At 39.0% G+C, this 23006-nt stretch overlaps 3 protein-coding genes across 4 annotated transcripts; 2 read left to right on the plus strand and 1 right to left on the minus strand.

Annotated features, from left to right (window-relative positions):
- Positions 1-6439: 6439 nt before the first annotated feature.
- Positions 6440-11243, plus strand: LOC141798190 (interleukin-18-like). Of its 2 annotated transcripts, none has more exons than XM_074680013.1 (7): positions 6440-6516; positions 6706-6749; positions 9089-9167; positions 9306-9320; positions 9512-9646; positions 10375-10517; positions 10619-11243. In XM_074680013.1, the coding sequence occupies exons 3-7, from the start codon at positions 9101-9103 to the stop codon at positions 10835-10837; spliced, it is 579 nt and encodes a 192-aa protein (XP_074536114.1). In that variant the 5' UTR covers positions 6440-6516; positions 6706-6749; positions 9089-9100; the 3' UTR covers positions 10838-11243. The 2 variants fall into 2 exon arrangements, with proteins under 2 accessions (XP_074536114.1, XP_074536115.1); XM_074680014.1 differs by having other exon boundaries at positions 9092-9167.
- A 340-nt stretch (positions 11244-11583) lies between these two features.
- sdhdb (succinate dehydrogenase complex, subunit D, integral membrane protein b) lies at positions 11584-20261 on the minus strand. The gene is made up of 4 exons (XM_074680015.1): positions 20152-20261; positions 18143-18253; positions 14966-15116; positions 11584-13298 (listed from the first exon to the last, which is right to left on the minus strand). Exons 1-4 carry the CDS (start codon positions 20198-20200, stop codon positions 13133-13135), a joined length of 477 nt encoding a protein of 158 aa, XP_074536116.1. The 5' UTR covers positions 20201-20261; the 3' UTR covers positions 11584-13132.
- Positions 20262-20799: 538 nt separating this feature from the next.
- On the plus strand, positions 20800-22899 carry timm8b (translocase of inner mitochondrial membrane 8 homolog B (yeast)). The gene is made up of 2 exons (XM_074678936.1): positions 20800-21046; positions 22430-22899. Exons 1-2 carry the CDS (start codon positions 20945-20947, stop codon positions 22595-22597), a joined length of 270 nt encoding a protein of 89 aa, XP_074535037.1. The 5' UTR covers positions 20800-20944; the 3' UTR covers positions 22598-22899.
- The last annotated feature ends 107 nt before the right edge of the window (positions 22900-23006 follow it).

Consider the following 23006-nt stretch of genomic DNA (forward strand, 5'->3'; position numbering starts at 1 on the left):
CAACTGTGCCAAAATGTGCCAAACTTGAGGACATATAGACATTCCTTTACTAAAACCTCTGTAATTTTACCCTGCTTACCTAAACAGCCCAAAACATGTCACAGTTTAAGTGCAGATGTTGTTCCATGGTTTGCTTGAGTCTTTAGGCTTTTTGTATATTTTAAAAAGGAATATGAAAGTACTTTTTACGCAAGGAAAGAACTCCCTTATTTATGCTGTGTTCCATCATATATAACATATCATCCATACACTTCTGATAAAATCTCACAAGTGTTATCATTATTGTGATACCAAGATGATGCACACAGAGTTTGTAATTTCAGAGATATATTCTATTAATTTTGAGAACATTTTCAAGCAGGAGCCTCAAAAAAAGGCTCAGGAAAGAACAGGTTTACCTGCAAGGATGACCACAGACTGGTGGTGCTATTTCTGCTAATGTTAGCCTTCTTACTTTTAAACTATAAAAACAGTCAAAACTGATCCGCCTTGAAATGAATTGCTTTGGACAATTCTCAGTAAAATAAGCAATTCTATCAGTTTTATTTATCTAGTAAACAATACAATTTTAAATTGTATCTACTCGCTGCTAAATTTCTACAAAGAGGATTTGTTAGGATTTGGCAATGTTTTCAGCAGCACTAAATAGGCCATGGAAACCTTATAAACAACTCTCCAGCTTCTTCAACACACAATGTTTCCACTGGTACACATGTTATCACACGTGGCACCAAATGATAACAGGAAGAAGGAAGTCCTTTTTGTACATGTGTACATACAAATGAACTGAGAATGCTTGTTGTTGTGCCCTGTTTACTTGATACAGGATGTTCTCACCTGTTAACATGTAACAGGACGTTCTCACCTGTTCACCCAGGTCCCAGGACACCAGGCTGTAAATTTCAGTGACTTTTCAGTGACTGTACTTAAAAGTTTTTCACAGGTGGTTTGGTATCTAAGAACACTGTTGAACAGCCCTATAGAGATTATTATGTTTATGGTAAGAAGAAAAAAAAAACTACTCAGCAGCAATATTTCCGGCTGGTGTAAGATTGCTTTTACATTAAGGCAAAAGGTTTAATGTTTTTTTTTCTTTTTTCTTTCTTCTTCTGGTTTTAGTCATAACTCTGCTACTAACAAGTTTCCACACTTTGCTATTTGTGGCAGCACTAACGTCAAAGCTATTCATGTTATAAAAAAACAGAAACGTTTCAGATTCAGAATAATTTTCAGATGGTCTATCGTTCAGTAAGATTTTTTGTCATAAGGATTGGAGCTTATCATTGTTTTATTAAAACTTATTTGACTTTATATGGTCCTCAGGTGATACCTCTGATGATCTTGTGCTGTGGACATCATGCACAGTACATGAAGGGAGTGTGTCCTCAATAGCCCTGCAGTCAGCAAAGTGCCGCTATGTGGTCAAGGAACAGCATAGATATTCAAGTGAACTTCCATTAAATCTGTTAGTTTGAGCCAACACTATGCTACAATATACTTTACCCTAACTATTTAAGTTCCTTGTTAGAAATTCCTGTTTTTTTCCCCCCCATAAATTCCCATGGGAAGTTTATAAGTTTGAAAAGTCCTTGAATTTTGCAACCCTATTTTTACAACTAACTCATATGAGCTCAGTTTAGGTTAATTACAAATATGTCAGGACAGTCTGATGATGCTGATGTTACAAACTGTTTCTCAGGTCAGCAGCCCTGAACAGCAAAGTTTATATTGACCACATTTTGGCACAGATGTACCACACGAGACAGCTTTTTCACAAAGCTCACAAAATGTCAAAGCTTAAAACATTTGATGGATGTTTTCTTTGCTGTTATTTCATTGAGTTTGCACAGTTTTATATCTAAGAGCAGGGTTTGCATTGTATGCCTGATAGGATAGATTTGAATAACAGAAGAAGAGGATTTTTAAAACTACTGGTACCTTAAAACAGGTCGGCTATTTATCAAACACACACTGACTGACCTCTCTAGAATCTTAGTCATTCCCCTTTGCTCGCTTCCCCCTCTGGTGGCTGAAAGCAAGGTAGTCTCAGCCAGAAAGTTAGAAAAAGTAATTTAAAATGAAAACTATAGTAATCATACTTTGCTGTTTGATAGATAAGAACAGAAAAGGGTGATAGTATTTCTCATAGGGGATAACAAGCCACAGACCTTTGTTAGATGCAGCTCGGCCACAATAGTTCAGACACAAGCATGTAATTCTATTTGATAGCTCAAATCTGCCTCCTGCTGTTTGTAAATAGGATATAACTTATGGACTGTTATTAAACGGCACATTGAAGGACCCCTTTACCTTGCAGTGACACTCCTACTGTTTTTATCTAGTTTGAAGAGTTTCAGATAGGGCTTTACTACTGTTAAACAAACCCTAAGATTATAAAGTTTCATGATAAGAAAACCCTGAACGTAAGCAACAATTCACTTTGGGGCCAGGTCTTTCACAACAACACCAAAGATTAAGTTTCTTTCACTGATTGTCTTTCACAGTACATGCTCACATCTCCACTGTGACCAAAAGTTCAACCAGTTTTAAGAAATCTTACAGCTCCATATCATGCACTGACCCAGTGATATCCTCAGGAGTGAGGCAGGGCACCTCCCCTCATACGTATTCATGTTATGAGTTGGCAGACAGATTATTACAGTTGCCCCAGTTGTAGGAAAATAGTGGGAAACACAGGATGGCCTACTGAACCCTGACTGCTATGCGAGACAAACTGCTAGATTGACCTCCTGAATTTTGTATGGCACAGAGCACAACCCAAAGGCATTTTTCCATTTCAGCATGGCAGGGGTAAAAAGACCTAAGTTTGTTGACCTTTCATCTGGAGGAGGCAGTGATCTTGGGGTTGAAGAATGTTTTTGTACAGCAGTTTCTCTGTTTTCTGTAGCTACTGATGAACAAGCTGTACAAGTCTGACAACTTATGTCTGGAGATGGTGCAACAATTCTAACTAATGTGACCTTCCTTTAAACCCTTAACACCAAAAACATGAATGCAACAGGACTGGCATCCATTAAACCCTGCAAAAAATCCAAGTGGAGGTCCTCAGCTTTGAGTTTCAAATTCCATATGTGTACCAAAACTTAAAGCTGCTAGTGATCAAAAATTATTCACCCTCTTTGCAAATTCAAAAACAAGCCATTAAAACATTAAAGATTAGTTTGAACCAGACAGTAAATTAATTTATTTGTGCTGTAAAGATGGGCCCTTTATGGGTGTGTTTGTTGTTTCAGTACTTCCAGAGACCAGTGTTGCTACAGTTACCTTGAAAAAGTAATCTGATTACTGATTACTCTTTCAAAAAGTAACCCAGTTACCTTACTGATTACTTGATTTTTAAGTAACTAGATTACAAGTTATGTTTTTAGTTACATTCAGCAGCTGTCGACAACACCCTTTATCACCTCATAGAGCTGCAAGATTTGGCAAAATTATGCAATTGTGATTATAATGAATGTCATTATAAGTGTACAAGTTTTGTTATAACCCAACATAAAGAGATAATTGGTTGTTGTGAAATGTGTACTTTACAATTAAAAACCAAAAAAGTTCATTTTATACATTTTTAATTCTAAAATACAACTAAAGAAAGCTTGTACAGTTTTTTTTTTTTTTTCAGATTTTTGGTGCACTTAAATTTTGCTTTGAACTATTATTTTTTAACTCTTTGTTTTAGTTTAGTTTGGTTTTTATCAGTTTCATTTTTTTATATAGCTGGTGTCTGTGGATCCTGTATCTTGCTCATATAATCCCAAGAGCCCTGGTCAGGGAAACAAATGTATTTTTTACCAAAGGAAAAAAAGAATAGTAACAAACAGTGAAATGGATAAGTAACTTTAGTCTAATTATTGGTTTGGAAACAGTAATGCACTACTATAACAATTATTATTAAATTATTACGCTTTAAACCAAACCACCCCTGCTGGGTTTTCATAAATAGACAACCCACACTCTCATGGTTAAGGAAGTGGAATTGCTATCATACACCACCAAGACCTCAACCCTTGACCAGTCTCCATTCCTATCATCTTTTGACCACCTGGGATTTACACTCCCTGGTTCAAACCTCCTCCTCATTGCTATTGTCTAACCTAATCCATCCTTTCTGTCAGATATTTCAGAACTCTTCACTCAACTGTCTCCAGTCTCACCTACCATCCTTCTCCAGAGGGATATTAACATTCACATTGACTCCCCAGATTGTAAAAGTACAACTAACTTCTTGGACATTATTGACTGTTCACCCAACATTTAAACTTCCCTGCACACAGCTGTGGACACATTCTGGACCTGGTTATTTCCACTGGCCTCCATACTGACAACCTCTCCCAATTTGATTTCACCATTTCTGACCACCTGGTCACCATGGATGTCAATATTCCCATCCCACAACCCAAACAAAACTGCAATTTAACCTTCCTCAACCTCCACCTGCCTCAACCAGCTTGCTCCTGTAAAAAAAAAAAAAAGGACCATGTTTACAAGTCAGCGCTCAGCGAAGCTCGCTCCACTTTCTACTTTAGCATTATCCCCTCTAGCTTCCCCAATCCACGCACCATAAACAAGCTCCTCAAACCTTTGGACTATATCTCACTTTCTTTCATCACTGATGGTCAAACAGTTATCCCCTCCCTCTCTGTCCAAGACCTTGGCGAAATCCCTGATCCCACTCTCTCCTTCAAATCACACATCAGGAACAACAAAACATCTTCTACCTCTACAACATTGCACGCTTTCGCCCTACCCTCTCCTTCTCTGTCACTGGAACCCTTATCCATGCTTCTATAAGCTGAAGACTGGACTATTTTCTCTGTTTATTGTCATCTGTGTCATGTACTTGCATCTGTTACGTTAAGCGTCTGAGTATCTTTAAAAAGGGTTATATGGTATATTATTATGTTCATTATTTATTACTTGTTACTGAAATACTCATCATATTTGAGTAACACGTTCCCGGCATCACTGCCAAAGACAGACCCAGGTGGACCTGCACACTGATCAGCTTCATTTCCTCTCTGAAGTTGGTGAACTTCAAACGAAGCCTTTCTGAGGTCTAAATAACACAGAAAAACCTTAGTGTTGGCTCTTTGGAATGATGCTTACAATTTATTACAAAAACATCAGGCTAGACAGTGCAGCAGGTTTTTTATGGAGTGCCAGCAGTTTTTCTACCTGTGAATCTGTCTCAGAAAACATCCAGGCAGGAAATTAGAGCAGCAATTAAATAACAGCACACTTGCTCAGATCAGTGCAACAGAGAGGCTGCAGATCGTAAAGTTGTCAACAACTAAAAATACCATGAGATTGGAGCCTAAAATCTACAGTTGAGGGTGAGCACCTTTGTCTTGCCCTGTATAAGATTAGTCCTTTCAAGATAAAAGTTCAGAGTTTTGTGACGCAGACAAAAATGAGCTAAACAGTAAAAACATTTTTTTTTTAAGTTAAAATATCTCTGTGAAATTAAAACAAACAACGCCTGTACTCTTCAGTTTAATACCTTAATTTGGTCAAACTTGTCCTGTGCATAATCATGGGAGGCTGAAACAGAGAGGTTTTTGTACCTTTGGGTACATTTGTTTTGAGTCATGCTTGTATTAACAGATAACTAACAAACAGCATGCAAAGGTCAACACCCTCATAAAATAGCAATTCGTCATAGATTAAAAACAAGATGGAAAATAAAAACACGACAGGAAGGAAATAGGATTGATTGCTGGTTGATAAGATCAGGACAAAAATAAAATCATTGAATATGAGGTTAGTAAAAAGCCATTAAAGTGTCACCAGTAACAACTAGATGAACTTCAGTGCAGCTAGATATAACCAAATTGAAAAATTAATATTTATTTTCTGGACAGTGAACTAAGTTTTAAACTGAAAAGCTATAAATATGACCTTGATCTGATAATCTGTGTGAGATCTCTGCTAGTAGTAGTAGTAGTAGTAGTAGTAGTAGTAGTAGTAAGCCCTGTTTAAAGTGTGAACTTGTGTAACACCACAACAGTTTCTGAGTCTGTTACAGCATTTCACATCCAGCTGTTGGCCCTCTGCTGGCGCACAGCTGCATGTGTCAGCCTGGTGGGGACTTCAAAGTAAAAGCAAACACGCCATTATGAAAGATAGGAAATTATTGCCAAACCTTTTCACCTCGCTTTAAGTTTGTCCAATACATAACCAGAATACCGGAATAACCAGGAGTGATAGTTGTTTGGTTTTTAAAGTGCTTTAATATTATGATAGAGCTAAAACGTGACTGTAGGGTGTACGAGGAAGACAAGAAACAGGACAAGAAGTTATTTTTGAAACAGGAATTGCGCTTTCGTCTTTCAGTACCATCACTTCCGCTTAAATGACTGGCCGGGGACACACACGCCCTCCCACCTCCCACCTCCCACACACACACACACACACACACACACACACGGCGCGGGCATTTTTCTACTGACGCTGTGCTAGTCCGCCCTTAGCGCAGTCAGAGAGAAATCTGGAAACAAGGTAACACCATAGACTGTATTAACACGTTTAACACGTTGGTTCAAAGACGAATCGTCCAGGGAAGAAGTCATTCTACACATCTGATTGGTTAAAATGTGATGACAAAAGCGAAATGCTGTAGTTCGATGTTGATGCAGGGCGCTCTGATCTGATGGTTACTCACTGTCTGTCTGCTGGCTTCATTCACAGGGGGAGAGCCAACGTGTTAGAGCAAAGCCAACCTCTTTCTGAAGGTATTTCAAACTCCTTATCTGAACTTTCTTGCATCACGTTTACAGCTGCCTGACGTAAAACTGTGACTTTATCTCTAAAGAGTTCACGTTACTCCCGATCAACTGCTTTGGGCTAGTTTTTTAAAAACTGGGCCACCTTTACCAGAAAAATAGCCTACATTATATCTACTGGAGCACTTACATCGATGAGACAACTTAAATGATCCAACAGTGTCTCAAAATAACCGGCAGTCTGATTTATGTGAAACTAGAGCTGCATAATGTGCAGTTTTGATATGAAATTCAGATTTTTGGTTATGATTTAAGTTGTTTTCCTTCACATAGCTTGACAGAAAACCTGAAGTTGTTTATAAATCCTGTCAGCTTTAAGTGTTTCACGCATCTTCAGGGCATCTACTCATAACTGACACTGATCACTTGAGCTTTGCTGGTGATTTCTATTGACTTAAACTATTTTAAATGCTATTTTTATTTATTTATTTATTTATTTTAGTTTTATTTAATTTCAAACTTTTAACTTTCTGACTTAACTCAGGCTAAAACATTAGACCCTTTCAGACTCAAGTTTTATTGAAGAAAAAATATCATTTAGAACAACATAATGTTGGCTGAAAAGTTCACTTAAAGTCCATTCGTTCATGTTTACAACTTATGTGAGTGCATTTATATTTATTAAGATATGGGAGATAAGAGGGCCTGTGACCGTGGTATGATGGGTCCAACATTATAGTTTGGCATCAAGAAATAAGTATATTTTTAAACACATTTTCTAAAATATCATTAAAAGACATTGCACAATTATTTTTTCATTCTTTATAATTGTGAACATTTTTCCACTTGAGATGGTGAAAGATTATAAATAGAGGTGTTTTTAGTTAGAAGATGTAAACATGATAAGATAGGAGGTTATGCAATGTCCCTTCAGATATCTCAGTATTCAGATTAAAAAAGCCCAACACTCAAACAAAGCCTTACCTATTTATCCAAAAGCTGCCATAATCATACAAAACTCTATTAAACTATCCAAAAAAAATTTTTAAACAAAATCCTTTAAAAAATTGCCAAATGTTTTCCCGAACACGCTTCTTAAAATGTTAGATTTTATGCTATTTTTTTTTAATGGGTTTCAAAACTGTCTTCACTTTTGAAACTGCAGTGGCCTAAGCAACGCAACAAACACTTATACCACTTGAAAAGTTAAATATCCCTTTACTTTACAAATTAGAAGTCAATGCCAACTTGCAGATCTGACTTGTGTGATTGATTTTTATTGATATCATAGTGTCATTACTTTGTAAATAATACAATGTCAGGCCCTTACCCTTCACTGAGGCATTACAGACGGTTTTATGTTGATTCATAGAAGCAGTTGTGAGATGAAATTGAAAAACCAAACCAAAAACTGTCTCACCAACAGACATGATTAGTTTACTACCATTCCAGTAATGAGTCCATATTTCACTTTAACTCTATCCTGGCAACAGATGCACCGTATCATGTCACAATAATGACAGTTAAAGACATCAGCTTTTCAGGACAAGAATAAAATGTTCTGTGGGACATCTGTCAAGGCAAAATGTTGTCTTATGTCCTCTCAAAACATTTTAGTCTTACAGTTAGTGATTTAATAAGAGAGGAAGGTCAGGGTCATAGCTAAAAAAAGTTTGTGCCAAAGTGTTTTACAATCATTCAGAGTGTAGCCAACACAAATAAGATGAGAAAAACAGAACATTTGTGCACAGGCACATGCTCAAATACTGTGATTTGCACACACAGACATGGTCATACTACAGGAAATTAAAATCCTGTCAGTGATCGTCTCAGGGGTTGGAAGAATGAGGGAGTGTTTTTTTTTTTTTAACGGTAAGTATCTGATGTCCCAAGAATAAAAACAGGTGTGATTCCTGTTTGTTTCACCGTGTCTTGGTGCGAGTAGAGGCCTGCTGTTGTGAAACAACACAAAGAGTGTGTTTCCGGTTTTTGTTTTGGACCTCAGGTACCCTCAGAGGGAAAGTCCCTGATTAAATTGGCGCTCCCTCAACTTGTGGGAGACTTGTCAGGAGAAAACGGTCAATGAGTCACCACTTTGTGGGTGTGTGAACTAATGGAACAGATTAACAAAATATAAGTTGGAACGCTGGAATGCAGGTGCACTGCTGCCTGACAGGTGTACAATATTTTAGCCAGCACCAATGCTGGAGGGACAGGTTAGGACAGTGCTTCCTCGCCCCACATCCGCCTCTATCCAAACATAAAACAAAGGGTGTTGGGTAATTTGCTGTACAAAGCACAGATCCACATGTGTACGACATCCAAAATGACAAGCCTTTTGTTTTCAGCAGCTCTTCCTGATGGATTCTGATGAGTGCATCCCTGTAAAGTGGGTCAGCGAATATGAGAACGCTTTCTACTTTGAAGGTGAAGCTTTTTAAAAAGGTTTTTCTACCTCTTTCATTTACTGGACAAGGTATTATAATGTATTGGCATCATCTTTTTTGAATGTTTATATACGAATTCTTATTTCTTGTCACATTCTCTCCATCGCTCTTATTACAGCCCATGAAGTAACAGGTAGGACAGTGCTTCATACTTTTTTGAAAAGCATTCAACTGCCCCAGGTTTTGCATACACAAAGAAAAATGACTTCCTTAGGAGTATGTGGTTCATTCACTGGTCTGTCTATAGCAGAGTGGAAATACAGGGATTACAACTGTGTGAGGTTATTGAACAATATGTTATGTTTTTTTCTCCTTTAAATACAGATGTGGACGGAGACTCCTTTGGGAAATCCCCGGAATGCCCTGGGTTTTTGATCAAAAGCCAGAGCAAATGTTTGCTTTTAGATGGCGAACAGTTCCAAATCCAATTCCTTTCCAAACATCAGCAAAGTCAGCCTGGTAAGAGTTACTATATCCAACTTGTTGTAACTCATGCATCAGAGTCACTGAATCAGTCTGTAAACTGAATGCTTGGCTCTAAAAAGTAGCCTGAGATCTTCACCACACACGTTGGAGGGGCAAGCCTTTATCCTTTAGCACCTGAGCCTCAAAATGCCTGCCTGGTCCTTTTTGCTTATTATGACTATAAAATGGTAAAAAAAACTATCCTGTGAATAAATGCTTTGTTCTCTGTTGAAACACTTTTGGCAGCCATTACAGCCTCCAGGCCTCAGGTTGAATGTTTTAAGCTCGGCACACCTTGTTTGGCAGTTTCTCCCATCTGCACAAGGCAGATATACAGCAAATTTAGCTCAAGGAGACGCATCATATTTCATGTTATGTGGGGTACGCATGTGCTATTTGAAATTGTTCAAAAGGAGTTTTCCAGGAAGTTCCCGAGACATATGATGTTCTGCATGTGACTCGCTTTCATGGTGTAATTAGTTACATGGACAATTTTTGGCAGTCATGCATGCAACTAACACTATGGCCAAATGTACCATTCCATAATGGCATGTTATGGTCCCCTTTGTGTCTTGACTCGACGTGCATAGGGTCCCTGGTCTAGTGCAGGACCTTCACAGACTTGTCCCATAGCCACAGATTCTCCAGTCTGAGGTCCGGGGTCCAGCGATATCTTTTTTTGACTGAAAACATTTTTCTCCTCTTCGTTTGTGTTTTTTTAGGCTGCAAATGCAACATTCAGATTTATCATGACGGCAGCCTGAAAGAGAAGCTAGTCAAACCCGTCATGCTGTTTTTCACCAAAGAAAATAAGAAGATGGTGGCCTGCTGCAAGAACCAGAACGATGTTTATCCTGAGGTCATGGTAAGAAAACAGCCTGCCTTGCCTAAGAGGATGCACTTTTATGACCTCTCTGATCATCTCTGTTGTACAGGTAATATAAAAAATTTTTTTGTCTTTTAAAGGAGCCACCAGAAAATATCCCGGAAGACGCGCACAAGGCTGTGTTCTACCTGAAGAAACTCCAATCAGTGTCTAACAGATACACATTCCAGTCGTCTCTGTTCCAGGGTCAGTACCTGGGATTTAAGTCTGATGAGAGCCAGACCTTTCTGCAGAAACTTGTGCTGCTCAAAATACCACAAGGTGAAGTGAACGAGCAGTGCCAGTTTTCCTTAATTTAAATGACTTCTGTTGACAAAGCGAAACTTCCCGGGGTTTGTTGGTTATGATGAACTCATCAACAACTTCCTGTAGAGCCAGAAAAATAACTTTGGAATGAACCAATCAGCGTGTATAAATAAGTCAGAGTTCTTATGCTTGCTGCTTTGATGCTTTTGCCAAGTTTTTACATCAAAAACATCTTTAAAAATTATTTTACACAACCACCATCCTCTGCTTCTTTTCTGTCTTTTAACCGCTACATTGTACAAGATGACTCACTTCATCTTCTTGTGACAACTCCACATATTATGTTTGAGGTTGTTGTATATTGTAAATGTGTCCAAGTGCTTATGGATGTAAAAGGGAGTTATAAATGTTTTCTATGATGTTTCTTTTTTTACTCTCCAGCTTTTGTAATAAAAAATCAAATATAAAAGAAATCTGTAAAGCCAACTTTATTCTGCTGAGGCAGGAACGGAACATTGTCCTTTCCACATCTCAGTTTGTGCGTTTTATCTGAAAGGACATGAACTGAACAGTTATTACAAATGATGACTGACAAAGAGGTGAATGGACAAATGACAACAGACGGTTCAGAGTTTAACTCAGCCTGTTTAGTTTTTAGCTGCATGCAAAGATTGAGTGAAGCGGTTACTTTATCAGCAGATTATAACATCAGAAGCTATTTTTTTTTTACAGACTGCATGTTAAGATTTTATTATTTAAGCTTTTGTAAACTTGAGAAACAGCTCCAAGATTACTCCCATTTTCAAAACAAAAGTTCATTTTTAATCATCTTTAAATCTCATACAGTGGAAGCAGTTGTACGTCAAACAGTGTACAGCATGACCCGGTATGTTAAGGTTTTTATTTGACTGTCTCAGGTGAGGTGATCCTGCAGAGGACGGCATTTTCAGCAGACTCTGCTAAAGATTACAGCTTTCTTACAAATGCACGCCAGACTTCAGGAGCTGGTGTTTGCTGGATGGCGCAGTTTAAGATTTAAGACAGAATTTTTAATAAACTATCGGAGCAGCAGGCAGGTTATTAACTGGATTACACCAGGGAGAGTACAACATGAAGGATCACTGCATGTCAGAGGTGTGCCGTTTGAAATTTGACTGACAAATGCTTCCCTGAGATACTAAACACGAGACACTGACTGATTTTGATCCAAATTACCTCATTAATCTGAAAATCCAACTGAAACAGTTTACCTTTTCTTTTTCAAACACATGTGCTTCACATTTTGTACGGAGGCAACTATTTGAAAGAGGAAGAGACATGTCCAGCTGGGGAACAAATCAGCTATTGTCCTCCCTGATACCTGATGACAAACGTAGTCAGCTTCAAACATTTCCTTTACAGCAGAAGTGGAACGACTTGTTTTTGACTTGAGTCTGATTTGAGACCAAAAAAAATCTAATTCAGATTGAAACATCAGTCAGCATCCCTTTCTGTGTTTCTGAACAATTCTTTGGAAGCATCTTTCAATCAAACGTGAATCAAAAGGAGTCCACTCTGTTTGGAAATTGGCACAAATACAGAAACCAAATGATGCGATGACCCTCTTCACCTGTTTCCTTCAATGCACGAGTGTCTCAAACTTGTTGCTCTGCACAAACCACATGTAACTCTCCTGGCTGGCTCTACTACCCAGCCTCAGACTTTCTGACTGCACCTGCCAGCTGTGTGAAAGGAAGCATTTTGAAGCTGTGGGTGACAACAGGAAACATTATGAGTTCAAATGATGATGAGTGTCTTGGTGAGTTAGAGTGGAGGGTGAACTATGACACAAATACTGCTCTGATCTGTGGTGCTGACGTGTTCTTCCTGATGGGTTTAAAAGGAAAACATAGTATGTACACATCGTGAATCAAAACATTAAACAAATCTGCCACAAGAAAACAATAAATTAGCAGTCAAACGTTGATGTTCCGTTGAAGCCGTGGTTTGTGCCTGTTTGAAGAATTGGTCGTGACATTTTTAAATAATGGACGAGCTAAGGAAGAAAACTTAAAGTGGGTCCTAACTGAACCCAAACAGAAGCTAACCTCCTCCATTGATGTAAAAACATGGACACCTGATGCCGAACCATTCCTGAACTACACTGAGCAACGGGTTACCACACAGACAGGCTGAATTGATCAACATTAATTACAATTTCACACTTAGTGAATCGCTGTAATATTGTCAAAATGATATATTTATAAGAATTTACATGAAACACCTTCAATTTTTACAATCAGCCAGGACCACATCGCTCCCGTCCCAGTAATCTAGGTCCTCCTAACTTTCCCAGTCCACAGTTAGGTTTATTTGCTCCACAGCAGGGCGATGGCTTTGCAGATGCCCACGTCGTTGTAGTTGAAGTAGCAGAGACCGGCGAAGGTGACCGTGGAGAGAAGGAAGAGGCCGGTGTTTGCCATCTTGATCTTTGCGTCGCCATGGACGTAATCTGTTACCACCTGCCCGAGCCCCCTGTGAGACAGAAAAGAGGAGCAGTGGGTGAGCTGAGAAGCAGGAAAATCTAACCAAAGTTGACCACACTGAGATCAGTCAGGTCTTTGGTCAAACTGTCTTTTTCTTTGGATCGAGCATCCCATAAATTGTTTTTTTCCAGATTGTTGACACCCAAAAATTAATGAGTTTAACAAATTACTTCTTCTTTCTCTACCCACATTCCCTGCCTCTCATAAACTGTCCTTTTTAACATCAAAGACAGGAGTCTCATTTGGCACCTTTCACAAAATTTGGAGTGAACATGAAGAAATAAAACTTTTACAAAAGCTGTCACATGACTTTTTCTGTGACTGGATCTCAGAATTGAATATTCAATGTTGAAAAACCATAATCCGTGCATTCCCACACCATAAACCCCACTAAACTTTATTAAAACTTAGCAGCATATAACATGAATGTCTGAGACTGAAATAAGGCTATAATGGGTTTAGGTCCCATTGGGTTTTTCTGGCGCCGTCTTCTTCTGGTTTACATTCAGCTCCAACATTCCTCAAAGAAATAAAATCCTATTAGGGAGACTTCAATTCTCCAGGAGACTTGCTGAAAAGAGGAAACTTTCCAACCTACTCATGCTTCAACCTTTGGTTGTTCCAATGCCAAATGACACAGGAGAATTTATCTAAGTGGTCTTGGCCCGGAGGACACGGCTTGACCCCTTTGAGATACATACCTGCCCTGAGAGCTGTTGCTTAACCGGACTTATCACTACTCATGACTGGGATTTGTGGCCCACACCTGCCAGGCAGTTCAGTCTGCGCTCTGACTGATGGGCGAACACGCCGCCGTGACGCTAAGCTAAAGCTGCCCTCTGAAGTCTGCAAACAGAGCTGGAACCAACCGGGCCTGACTGAATATCTGCTGACAGCAACGATGAGATGACTTAGATTAAACCCCCACACACCGAACCACCCTGTCACAGAGTTTGGCTTTTGTCTCATCAGGGTCAGTGAACAAACTAAATTTTTATGCTGAGGAGAGAAGTTCAAGGAACAAGCTTGTCTCTCATTGATCCAGACCCAATCTCTGTGTCTGATGTAGACAGCTTCCACGATGAACAAATTCCAGGACAGAATATCTTTTCTGTGTGCTGCAGAGATTTTAGCCAAATGAGAAACTTGAGAAGCAACCAGATGAAAAGTATTCAGATTCATTTCCTGGAGGGTGCCAGTTCATTTGTTTCTGGTGAGTCTCAGGTTCACAAAAGCTTCACCTCAAAAAAAAAGTATTCCTGGTATGAAGTTTCAAATAACATAGAGCAGATATGTATAAAATGTGGTTTATTAGAGCCAGGATGGCTGCAACACTTGTACATCCTGAACTCCAGTGGATTATCCCCACAAATTTTGTGGAAGTTGTCCTGATGTCGTTGCGCCTCAACTAAATCTTGAGTTATCGTCAAAACCTGTTGCAGAAGCCATGGTGACCTTCGATCTCCTAATTACAATCAATTCATCCTTGAAATAAAGCAAGAGCTTTTTAAACATTTTAAGAAGTTTCCTCTTTGTGTTTATGAGATATCAGTTTTAGAGGAAAAATAAAGAAAGGTGAAAAAGCTGAGGAGGAAATAAAGTGGAGTAAAGAGAGATGATTTTAAAAGAGTCTGTGTAAATGTAGGTTGGTCTTACCAGTGCCCATGCAGGGTCAGGGCAGCAGCCAGTGAGTAATCTATGGCAGGAGAGGGACTGAAATACGCCACAGGTCCCATGGCCAGCAGCAGGATGCTCAGCACTCGCTCTGCTGTCCAGTGCAGAGAGGCGGCTTTAGAGCCAGAACCCGCTGTGGAGACAGAGAGACAGCACATCAACTTCATGCTAACAGGTGAAAAACAAAGAGATGCTTGTCTGGATGAACTAAATTCTGATAACAATTTTTAACATTTATGATTCAAGGCTATGATGAGATTTAAAGACATAAGCTTTCCTAATGAGCGACAGAACACCCTGATGCCAAACAAAGAGAGACTTGAGAAGGTACAACACAGACATGTTTCTTCAAATCAAACTTGGAGATGAGCACCACCCTGGTTCTCTGTCACTCCACAATGAAGAGTGGTTTTATGCATTTTGAGGATACAATAAGGAGAGGTTGAGAAGCTATAGTTAGGCTTTAAAAAAGGTGTCACTATCTTTAGCTTGTTGTCTGGTCTCTATGGTCAGGGCCGATATCCCCAAATGTCTACTTCCATGCTGTTGAGACACAGTCATCGTTTAAGAGCAGCAGAAAGTTCAGTTCCTCTTTACGGGCTCCTATTATTTTTTCGAGCTGGTGTTGACCTCAAAACTAATTTACACAAGTACCCAAAAAAAAAAAAAAACACATTGGCTTTAAACCAAGGGAACTAAAACTGCCAAACAGCTGACGTAAGATGTAAGGTTTCCTTCTGCAGCTTTTTTCTTGTTTGTTTGAGGCAAGCAGAAGCTTAAGTATTTAGGTAAACAATGTGGTTTCACATGCAACTGTAGGAAGTAAACTGGGACTCTTTTTCTGATTTCAAAAAATACTCAAAATTGGTCTAGGATTTTATTTTTTTGGAATCTTTTCAAACGACACATTTCTGGGGCTAAAGACCAGGTTCCTGGAACAGTTACACTAAATTTGATGCAGTATTCAGAGAATTGAATTTCTGAGACAGATTATTGGTTCAGTATTCTTGTAACAAACTAAACAAAGGCTTATCTGAACACTAACTTGCATGCAGTGCAGTTTTCTCTTACAAAATGAGCCCAAGCATTGGGAGTCTAGTAGATTTTTTTGTCTATCAGTTTTCTGACCGAAAGAGAAAAGGTTTATATTTCTTGAAACAAGTAAAAAATACACAAACTTAAAGCTGTGGTTTAGAAATGGAGACTTTCACAAGGATGTCTGAGTTTGGGTGTGAGCAGGTCACGTTCTATCCCTCATTACTGCTTCTGTTTGTATGTGTTTTTTTATTTTTGTATGATAGATGAAAACATTAAGATGCTTAACTTAAGTTAAAGTCTTTCATTACTAGCTACCAAACCTTCCACAGGAACTTTAGTGAAGAGCCTTTCTAAACTGAATGAAATTTGAGTCATTTCTTTATAGTAGGCGCTTTCCTCCACCCTCCTCTCTGTGTGTAAGACCCACTAACCTGAAAATAGGAGGTCACACTCTTGGTCGTCTGCTTTAGTCAGGCCTGACATGAACCGGTGTCAGAATACTGACACCACTATTGGCATCTGGAGCACTAAATCTGGGCACCAAACAGCCAGTCATAAATCATCGAGGCATCGGGCTGTTTGCTATCAAATAAAACTGGAGGTACGCAAACACGTCACTCCTCTAAACAACACATCGGTCTCTGGGAACGGAAGAAAGTTATCAAGACAAATTAAACATGCGTTCCTGTTCATTGGTGTTGATATCTACATGTTCTGCTCCCAGTGAGCAGTGGCTCACTGCCATTAGTTCAAACTAGGGCTGCAGCAATCGAATATTTTAGTATTCCAGTATTCTACTGAAAATCCCATCGATTAATCGAAAATCGGATAAAGAGCAGTTATTTTTCAAATGAAAATTTTTCTCTTTAAGAAATAGGATTTTCTGATACAGCATGTCAGTAAGAGCACTTGCTTTGGTAGCTCCAAAATTTGTAAACACACTTTGACACAATTTTTTGTGCCTTGTACATCTCATCAGATGCTGCGGACCCAAATAGCACCCGTTTCGTAGGACCCATTAGTCTCCAAACTCCAGAAAAGAAGCTAGATTTGTTGCTATTTTGTATAAGAGGTAGCTTGAGGGGTCTGAAAACTCTCTTAATATGGCCTCAGCTCTATTTGAAATACCACTATTTGATCTTTTTTCAAATTAAACGATTCCTCGAGGCGGAGAAAATTACTAGAGTATTTTTTGTAATCGAGTACCTCGAATCATTCAAGGAATCGTTTCAGCTCTAGTTCAAAATTTGATTTGCTCTTTGCTTCTAAGACGTGTGGTAAAATGTTGGAGTTCATCAAGTTCATCAAGACACTGGGGTAGTGCTGCAGTGCGTGTTCCTAAAAGCAGCTGATTTTATTATTGAGGTTTTTTTTACTGTGCGCACGGAACACTAAACACATTTACTCTATTCAAGATTCTCTTTCTCTTTGTTTACCTGGTTGACTTACGGATAACAGCTGTTGGTCCATGTGTATTCTTGTAATAAAATCTCAATTTTTCTGCTGAAAATGTTTTTCTTGATCTTTTCTCAGTCACACCGTTACCCCTCACCAGGTTTGTTGCAGTTTAGGAGTGGCAGGCATGCGCACTTTGACTTTGTTTGATAGGGTTTTCCAGGAGGTAAACTATGACGTAATCTGCACCTACATCATTTTCATGGTGTAATTGGTTAACTGGCTGATTATTTGCAGTCGTGCACGTGGCTAACGCTGCAGCCAAACGGTCGTTCCATAACAGAATGTTAGGACTAATGGTCCCGTTTGTTTAATGACTGAACATGCATACGGGCCCTGGTTCTTTTATTTAACAGACTTCATAGCCTTATGTCATTTATCTTATTTACATGTATGTATATCATCCACATTTCCCCTCTTGCACTTTTAATCACACATGGCGGAGTTCTGCACGATGTGTTCACAGACCCATAAATACTTGCGCGCACATTTCGTGTAGTGGACAGAGAGCCTGGAAAACTACCACAAGAAACGTAGAAAAATATCTCATAACACCTTTTCTGTGAAGAATCAGTTTCTGGTTTTGTTTTGTTTTTTTGTGCCTGTTCCATATGGGTGTACTCGCGGCATACATAGAACTTCTCGTTTCCACATGTCAACACTGACCATACAGAGCCTGTGACGAATGAATACTCGCTGTCAGCTGGTAGGGCTGCTCCCGGTGTTTGAACGGTACGACCAACGGCCTGGCCAGCAAAGTGCTTTGGTAGAATAGAGCTGAAAAGACAAGACGAAAAGGCACAGCATTTAAAACTTTACCACAGATTACATGGAATGAGTTGTAAACAAAACATCGGATGAATAAATGACAAATGCTTTAAATGTTTGTATTTGTTGTTTATACAACACCACAAAAACTAAAGAAATAATCCTGAACTTTAGGGGGTCAGAGTGCACAGAGCACTCTCCTCTCTTCATTCAAGGAGAGGAGGTGGAATACTTGGCCTGTTTCTTGGCTTTCTCACATCTGACCCTGTCACACCTGGCCTTCTCACCTCTGGCCTACAGCTGCATAGTGTGGTTCAGCAGCTGTGACACAGAGGATGGGGGAAACCTCAAATAGGTTGTGAGGTTAGCATCTGGACCACCTTGGTGACATTTATGCTGGCCCACAACATCGAAAAGCCATCTGCATCAGCCTCAACACACAAGCGGTTGTCCCCCCTCCCCTCTGGCAAGAGATACTGATCAAATCAAACACAAACAAACTGAAAAACAACTCCTTCCTTTAAGCTGTAAAAAACAGTGCTCCTCTTGCTCAGATAAGTGGCGGTAACACTGCAACTGCTAGAGTTGTGGTGTATTTAATTCAACGTTTAATTTTTAAAATATGTTTTATGATATTATTATCACTGTTTTATCTGCTGCAACTGAGGTACTACACCTGTGTCTAGGTGTATGTGTGTACATATCTATGTATCTGAATGTGTATTTATGAGTGAGCATGTTTATGTATGCAAGTATTGATGTGATTTTGAAGCTTAATTAGGAAGTATATCACTCCTTTGTCACTTGTAGTGCTCAGCATCTTACATGGAAAAAAATAGTTCAAGCAAGTTCCCATGTCCACTGTGGAGGACATGAGGGAAAAAAGGTTGTTTTAAGTAAGTAAAAAAGCATGACACTAAAACTTAAAAAAAATTAGCTTTAAAAGTTGTTTTTTAAGTTACACACAGCATTTACCTATAAAAGCAAAGCATTTACATAAATCTGATAACTTTCTTTTCGTACCCTCATAAAACAAAAAAGGTCGGTTTGGTGGTCATTCTCGAAAGACAGATCTTTTGTTTTAATGGATAAACCCTAACAAATTAGATATCACTGAGAAGCCCAGGATGTCCTCTACAGAGCACAGCAGGTTTTATCCTCGCAAGCTATTTCTTTTAATAAAGCTTTGAAAGTGATGTCCTCTACATAGGACAAGAATGTATTGTTGGATCTCATAAGGAAGAAGCACAGAAAATCTTGTGTCAAGGAAAGAGCTCAGAAAAGCTTGTGTTTTCCACTGAGCCAACTTGTGGTTTAGAAATTCTCCACACATTCAGTCATAGAGGGCGGTGGCGAGCAAGCTTCACCCTACATGAACTTTAAATGAAGGAGCTTTATTGCTCCTTGGTGGGGATTAGGGACACCGAAATATAAATAGGGTCTTTCCAGCTCAGTACGTGTCTAATGTGACCTCTAATTTCGTGTTTAAAACGTAAATGTGTGTAAAAGTTGGAATTATTATTTCTATGAATGAGATTTCGTGAGCAAGTCTCATATCGTGTGAGCAGTAACGTCACGGTCGGATAGACTGTCACTGTGGCAGTAATACTCAACCCTCCCTAAGTGAAACCAACACTAAACCATCTGATATCATGAATATTCAGTTTATAGGATATAAACTGGCGTTCAAACAAATCAAACTCTGCAATAGCAACACAAACAGTCGGCTTATCTAACGGTAACTCAGAGTCGTGAACTTGAAAAGAGTAGTCTTCCTCAGTCGTGATTTCCTCATTAACAGTCAATGCTACCCGCCTTATGACGAGTCTCTATCAAACTTCAACATTAAAATAAATATATATCGCGACAAGGAGCTAGAAATATAGGAATAAGAAGGTAAAACTCACGTTTGACTCCTCTGAGACACACAGGACTCAACCTCACGAGAGCCGCCATGATTCACAACCAACCAAGGTCACCACAGGTACCCGGATGTAGTTGCTGCGTCGTTGGTCTCACAAAGATATTAGACACTTGAAGAGATCAATAAATGCGATCATTAAGGTATCGCACTCGCACACTAAAATAATAAATACAAAATAATAATAAATACAATAATAACTTTAAAGGAATGTTTTAATCTTTCAGTAACAGGTTTAGACATAAAATTAGCAATGTTTGTTTCTGTAACATTATTTCTTATGCATGTTTGTATTTTGTTGTAGAAATGTCAGTTTTAATGTGTGTTAATTTATATTTTTTGCTGCAAATCTCGGTCCTCATTTTTGAATGTAGTAAGTCAATACATTGAGCAACTGAAAATGTATGAAAAATTGAAAAGTGTATGATTGGTAAACTCCATGACATACCAGCACACTATTACTATAGACTATATTTTAATGATTTAATACACATTGTAAACAAAACAAACATCTGTATTTTCCATTGACCTCACTTTTTTTTTTTTAGTTAACTTCTTTAAAACACGAAATATCTTGGGTCTCATTGCGTCATTTCCGCTCGCTGATTTCTAAATGACCCAAGCCGAAACCTTCCGTTTGTGTAGCCCACCATATGAAATGTAGATCGGCGGTGTTTCTAAGACAGCAGCAGCGGAATCGAAGGTCACCTCCCCTTACCTCATCTCAGTAACAGAGCTTGCCAGAGTTAAATTTGTCTCTTCTTCTGTTTAGTTAAATAATGGATAATTTTGACAACCTCAACGCTTCAGAGAAAGCAGAGGCGTCTGAGCTTCAGCGTATGATTGCCATCGAGCAGCAGAAAGCGCAGTTCCAGGCCCAGGTTTGTATGCTAACTATGCTAATCATGCTATATAGGCTGTGAGAGGCCACATGCTGCAAGTATATCAGGGACTTCACTGTAAAGTCCACCTGAAGATCGCACGGTTCATGCCTTTATTTATCATATAGCCTTAAAGATGACACTGGTGGAATATGACACTTTAAATAACCTGTGCTCAATTTCACTACCATTTGTGTAACACTCCAAGGCTACCAGTAGCCTGCCAACTGTCTCAAACGTTACCTGTTCACCTTTAAGGATGTAAAAAACATGTGATCTCCAAATTTCACGTTGGCCAACATATTGTTTATTTTAGTTGTTGTAGTTGTGGTCGACAGCTCCCGATTCAGCTGTTAAAGGAAAGGGTTCCTGATCGAGAATTGAGATAGGGGCTGTATTACCCCCCAAAAAACTTCAAAACTAACAGTTTTCAATTTGCTCTGTTCATCAAAATGCAGTGGAGTCTCATGGTCTTGAAGATTGACGACTTATGTCTATCTCTGGTTAACAAAAAAAATCAAAACAAAAACACTAAAAGCTTACCTTCATTTCAAGTTTTAGTGTACCAATTGATTTCTTAAGCTGGTTTCCCCATCACATTTACCTCGGCATTGTCCATTACTGAGACATACCATGGGTGGCTCAGTAAATTGGTTTCCCAAACTTTGATGAATATTAGGCCACTTGGTTATTTGGCAGTGGGTCCCCTGTCACATCAAAAAACAGTCTCCCAGTGTTGGAAGCTCAAACGGAATACTCCTTATCTGGAAGTCTGCAGCACCATGTGTTTCAGGAGGTGGCTTAACAAAATGCTTTCTGCTGCTGAGGTGGAGCAGATTTACTTAAGCAGATGAAAGACACAAAGTCTTTGAAGTGAGAGCTGTTTGTGACCAGTAAACTGACTGAGATTTTGACTGATCCCCTCCAAACTGTACAGTTTCTGTTGAACCCAGGAACTTCTTTGGGGATAAAGCAGTTTAGCTATTTACAAATCCATCATCTGGCAGCTTTAGCCTTTTTAAGATTTTTGCTACCCTGTCTTTCAGATATTTTTTCTAGGGGGTGCATCGATCACAATTTTCTGGCCGATCACCAATCTTTAAAAAGCCTGACCTGCTGATACAGATTTTTATTTTTTTAAACTGACAGCATATACCTTCAATGTTCCAATCTTATGTTATTGAACATCATTGAACAATACCTGTGAAACAATACAATCTTTATGTGTTAACTTAAACAACCTTTAAAGTGTGCATGTCTGATTTTTTTGATGATATGGGATGTTGTTGGGTGTGATCTTGTACTTAGATGTTTACCTGTTCATCCGTTTATTCTCACCACTGATTTGTATCATTGATAATCATCTGTGTTTGTTTCTCCCAGGTTCACACTTTCACTGATGTCTGCTGGGACAAGTGTGTGGACAGCCCGGGCTCAAAGCTGGACTACAGGACGGAGACATGTCTGCAGAGCTGCGTGGAGCGCTTCATCGACACCACCCTGACCATTACCAACCGCTTCACACAGATGGTGCAGAAAGGAGCTCATTAACGATGAAGTGGACTAAAGATACCAACAGGACTGTGACACCACATGAATCAAACCTTTTGTATCTCTGTGATGTTTGGTGGAAGTTAACATGAAGAGGACATTTTTTTAAAATAAAAATCACTGTGTTAAACAATTTAAATTAAACTCTGCATGGATGTAGCTGCTTATAGCAGCAGGAGGAAGCTGTTTGAAGTGATGCGTCATGTGATGAGATGATGGTAAAGTGACTGAACGCCCAGGCTCTCTACTCTGTGGTTTTTCATGCATGAGGAGAATAAATGGAAAATACATCTGGACAAAGATCCAGTGAATTGTGTGTCATACCTTTATAAAAATGTCATTTTGACAAAAAAAATCACAACTAAACTTTTTAATAATACCACATTTAATAAAGTTAGTTATTCATTAT

The sequence above is a fragment of the Halichoeres trimaculatus genome, unplaced genomic scaffold (genome assembly GCF_033239565.1).
Source record: "Halichoeres trimaculatus isolate MK-OKI-2021-1 unplaced genomic scaffold, fHalTri1.1 fHalTri1_scaffold_9, whole genome shotgun sequence".
In the NCBI taxonomy this organism is placed as follows: domain Eukaryota; kingdom Metazoa; phylum Chordata; class Actinopteri; order Labriformes; family Labridae; genus Halichoeres; species Halichoeres trimaculatus.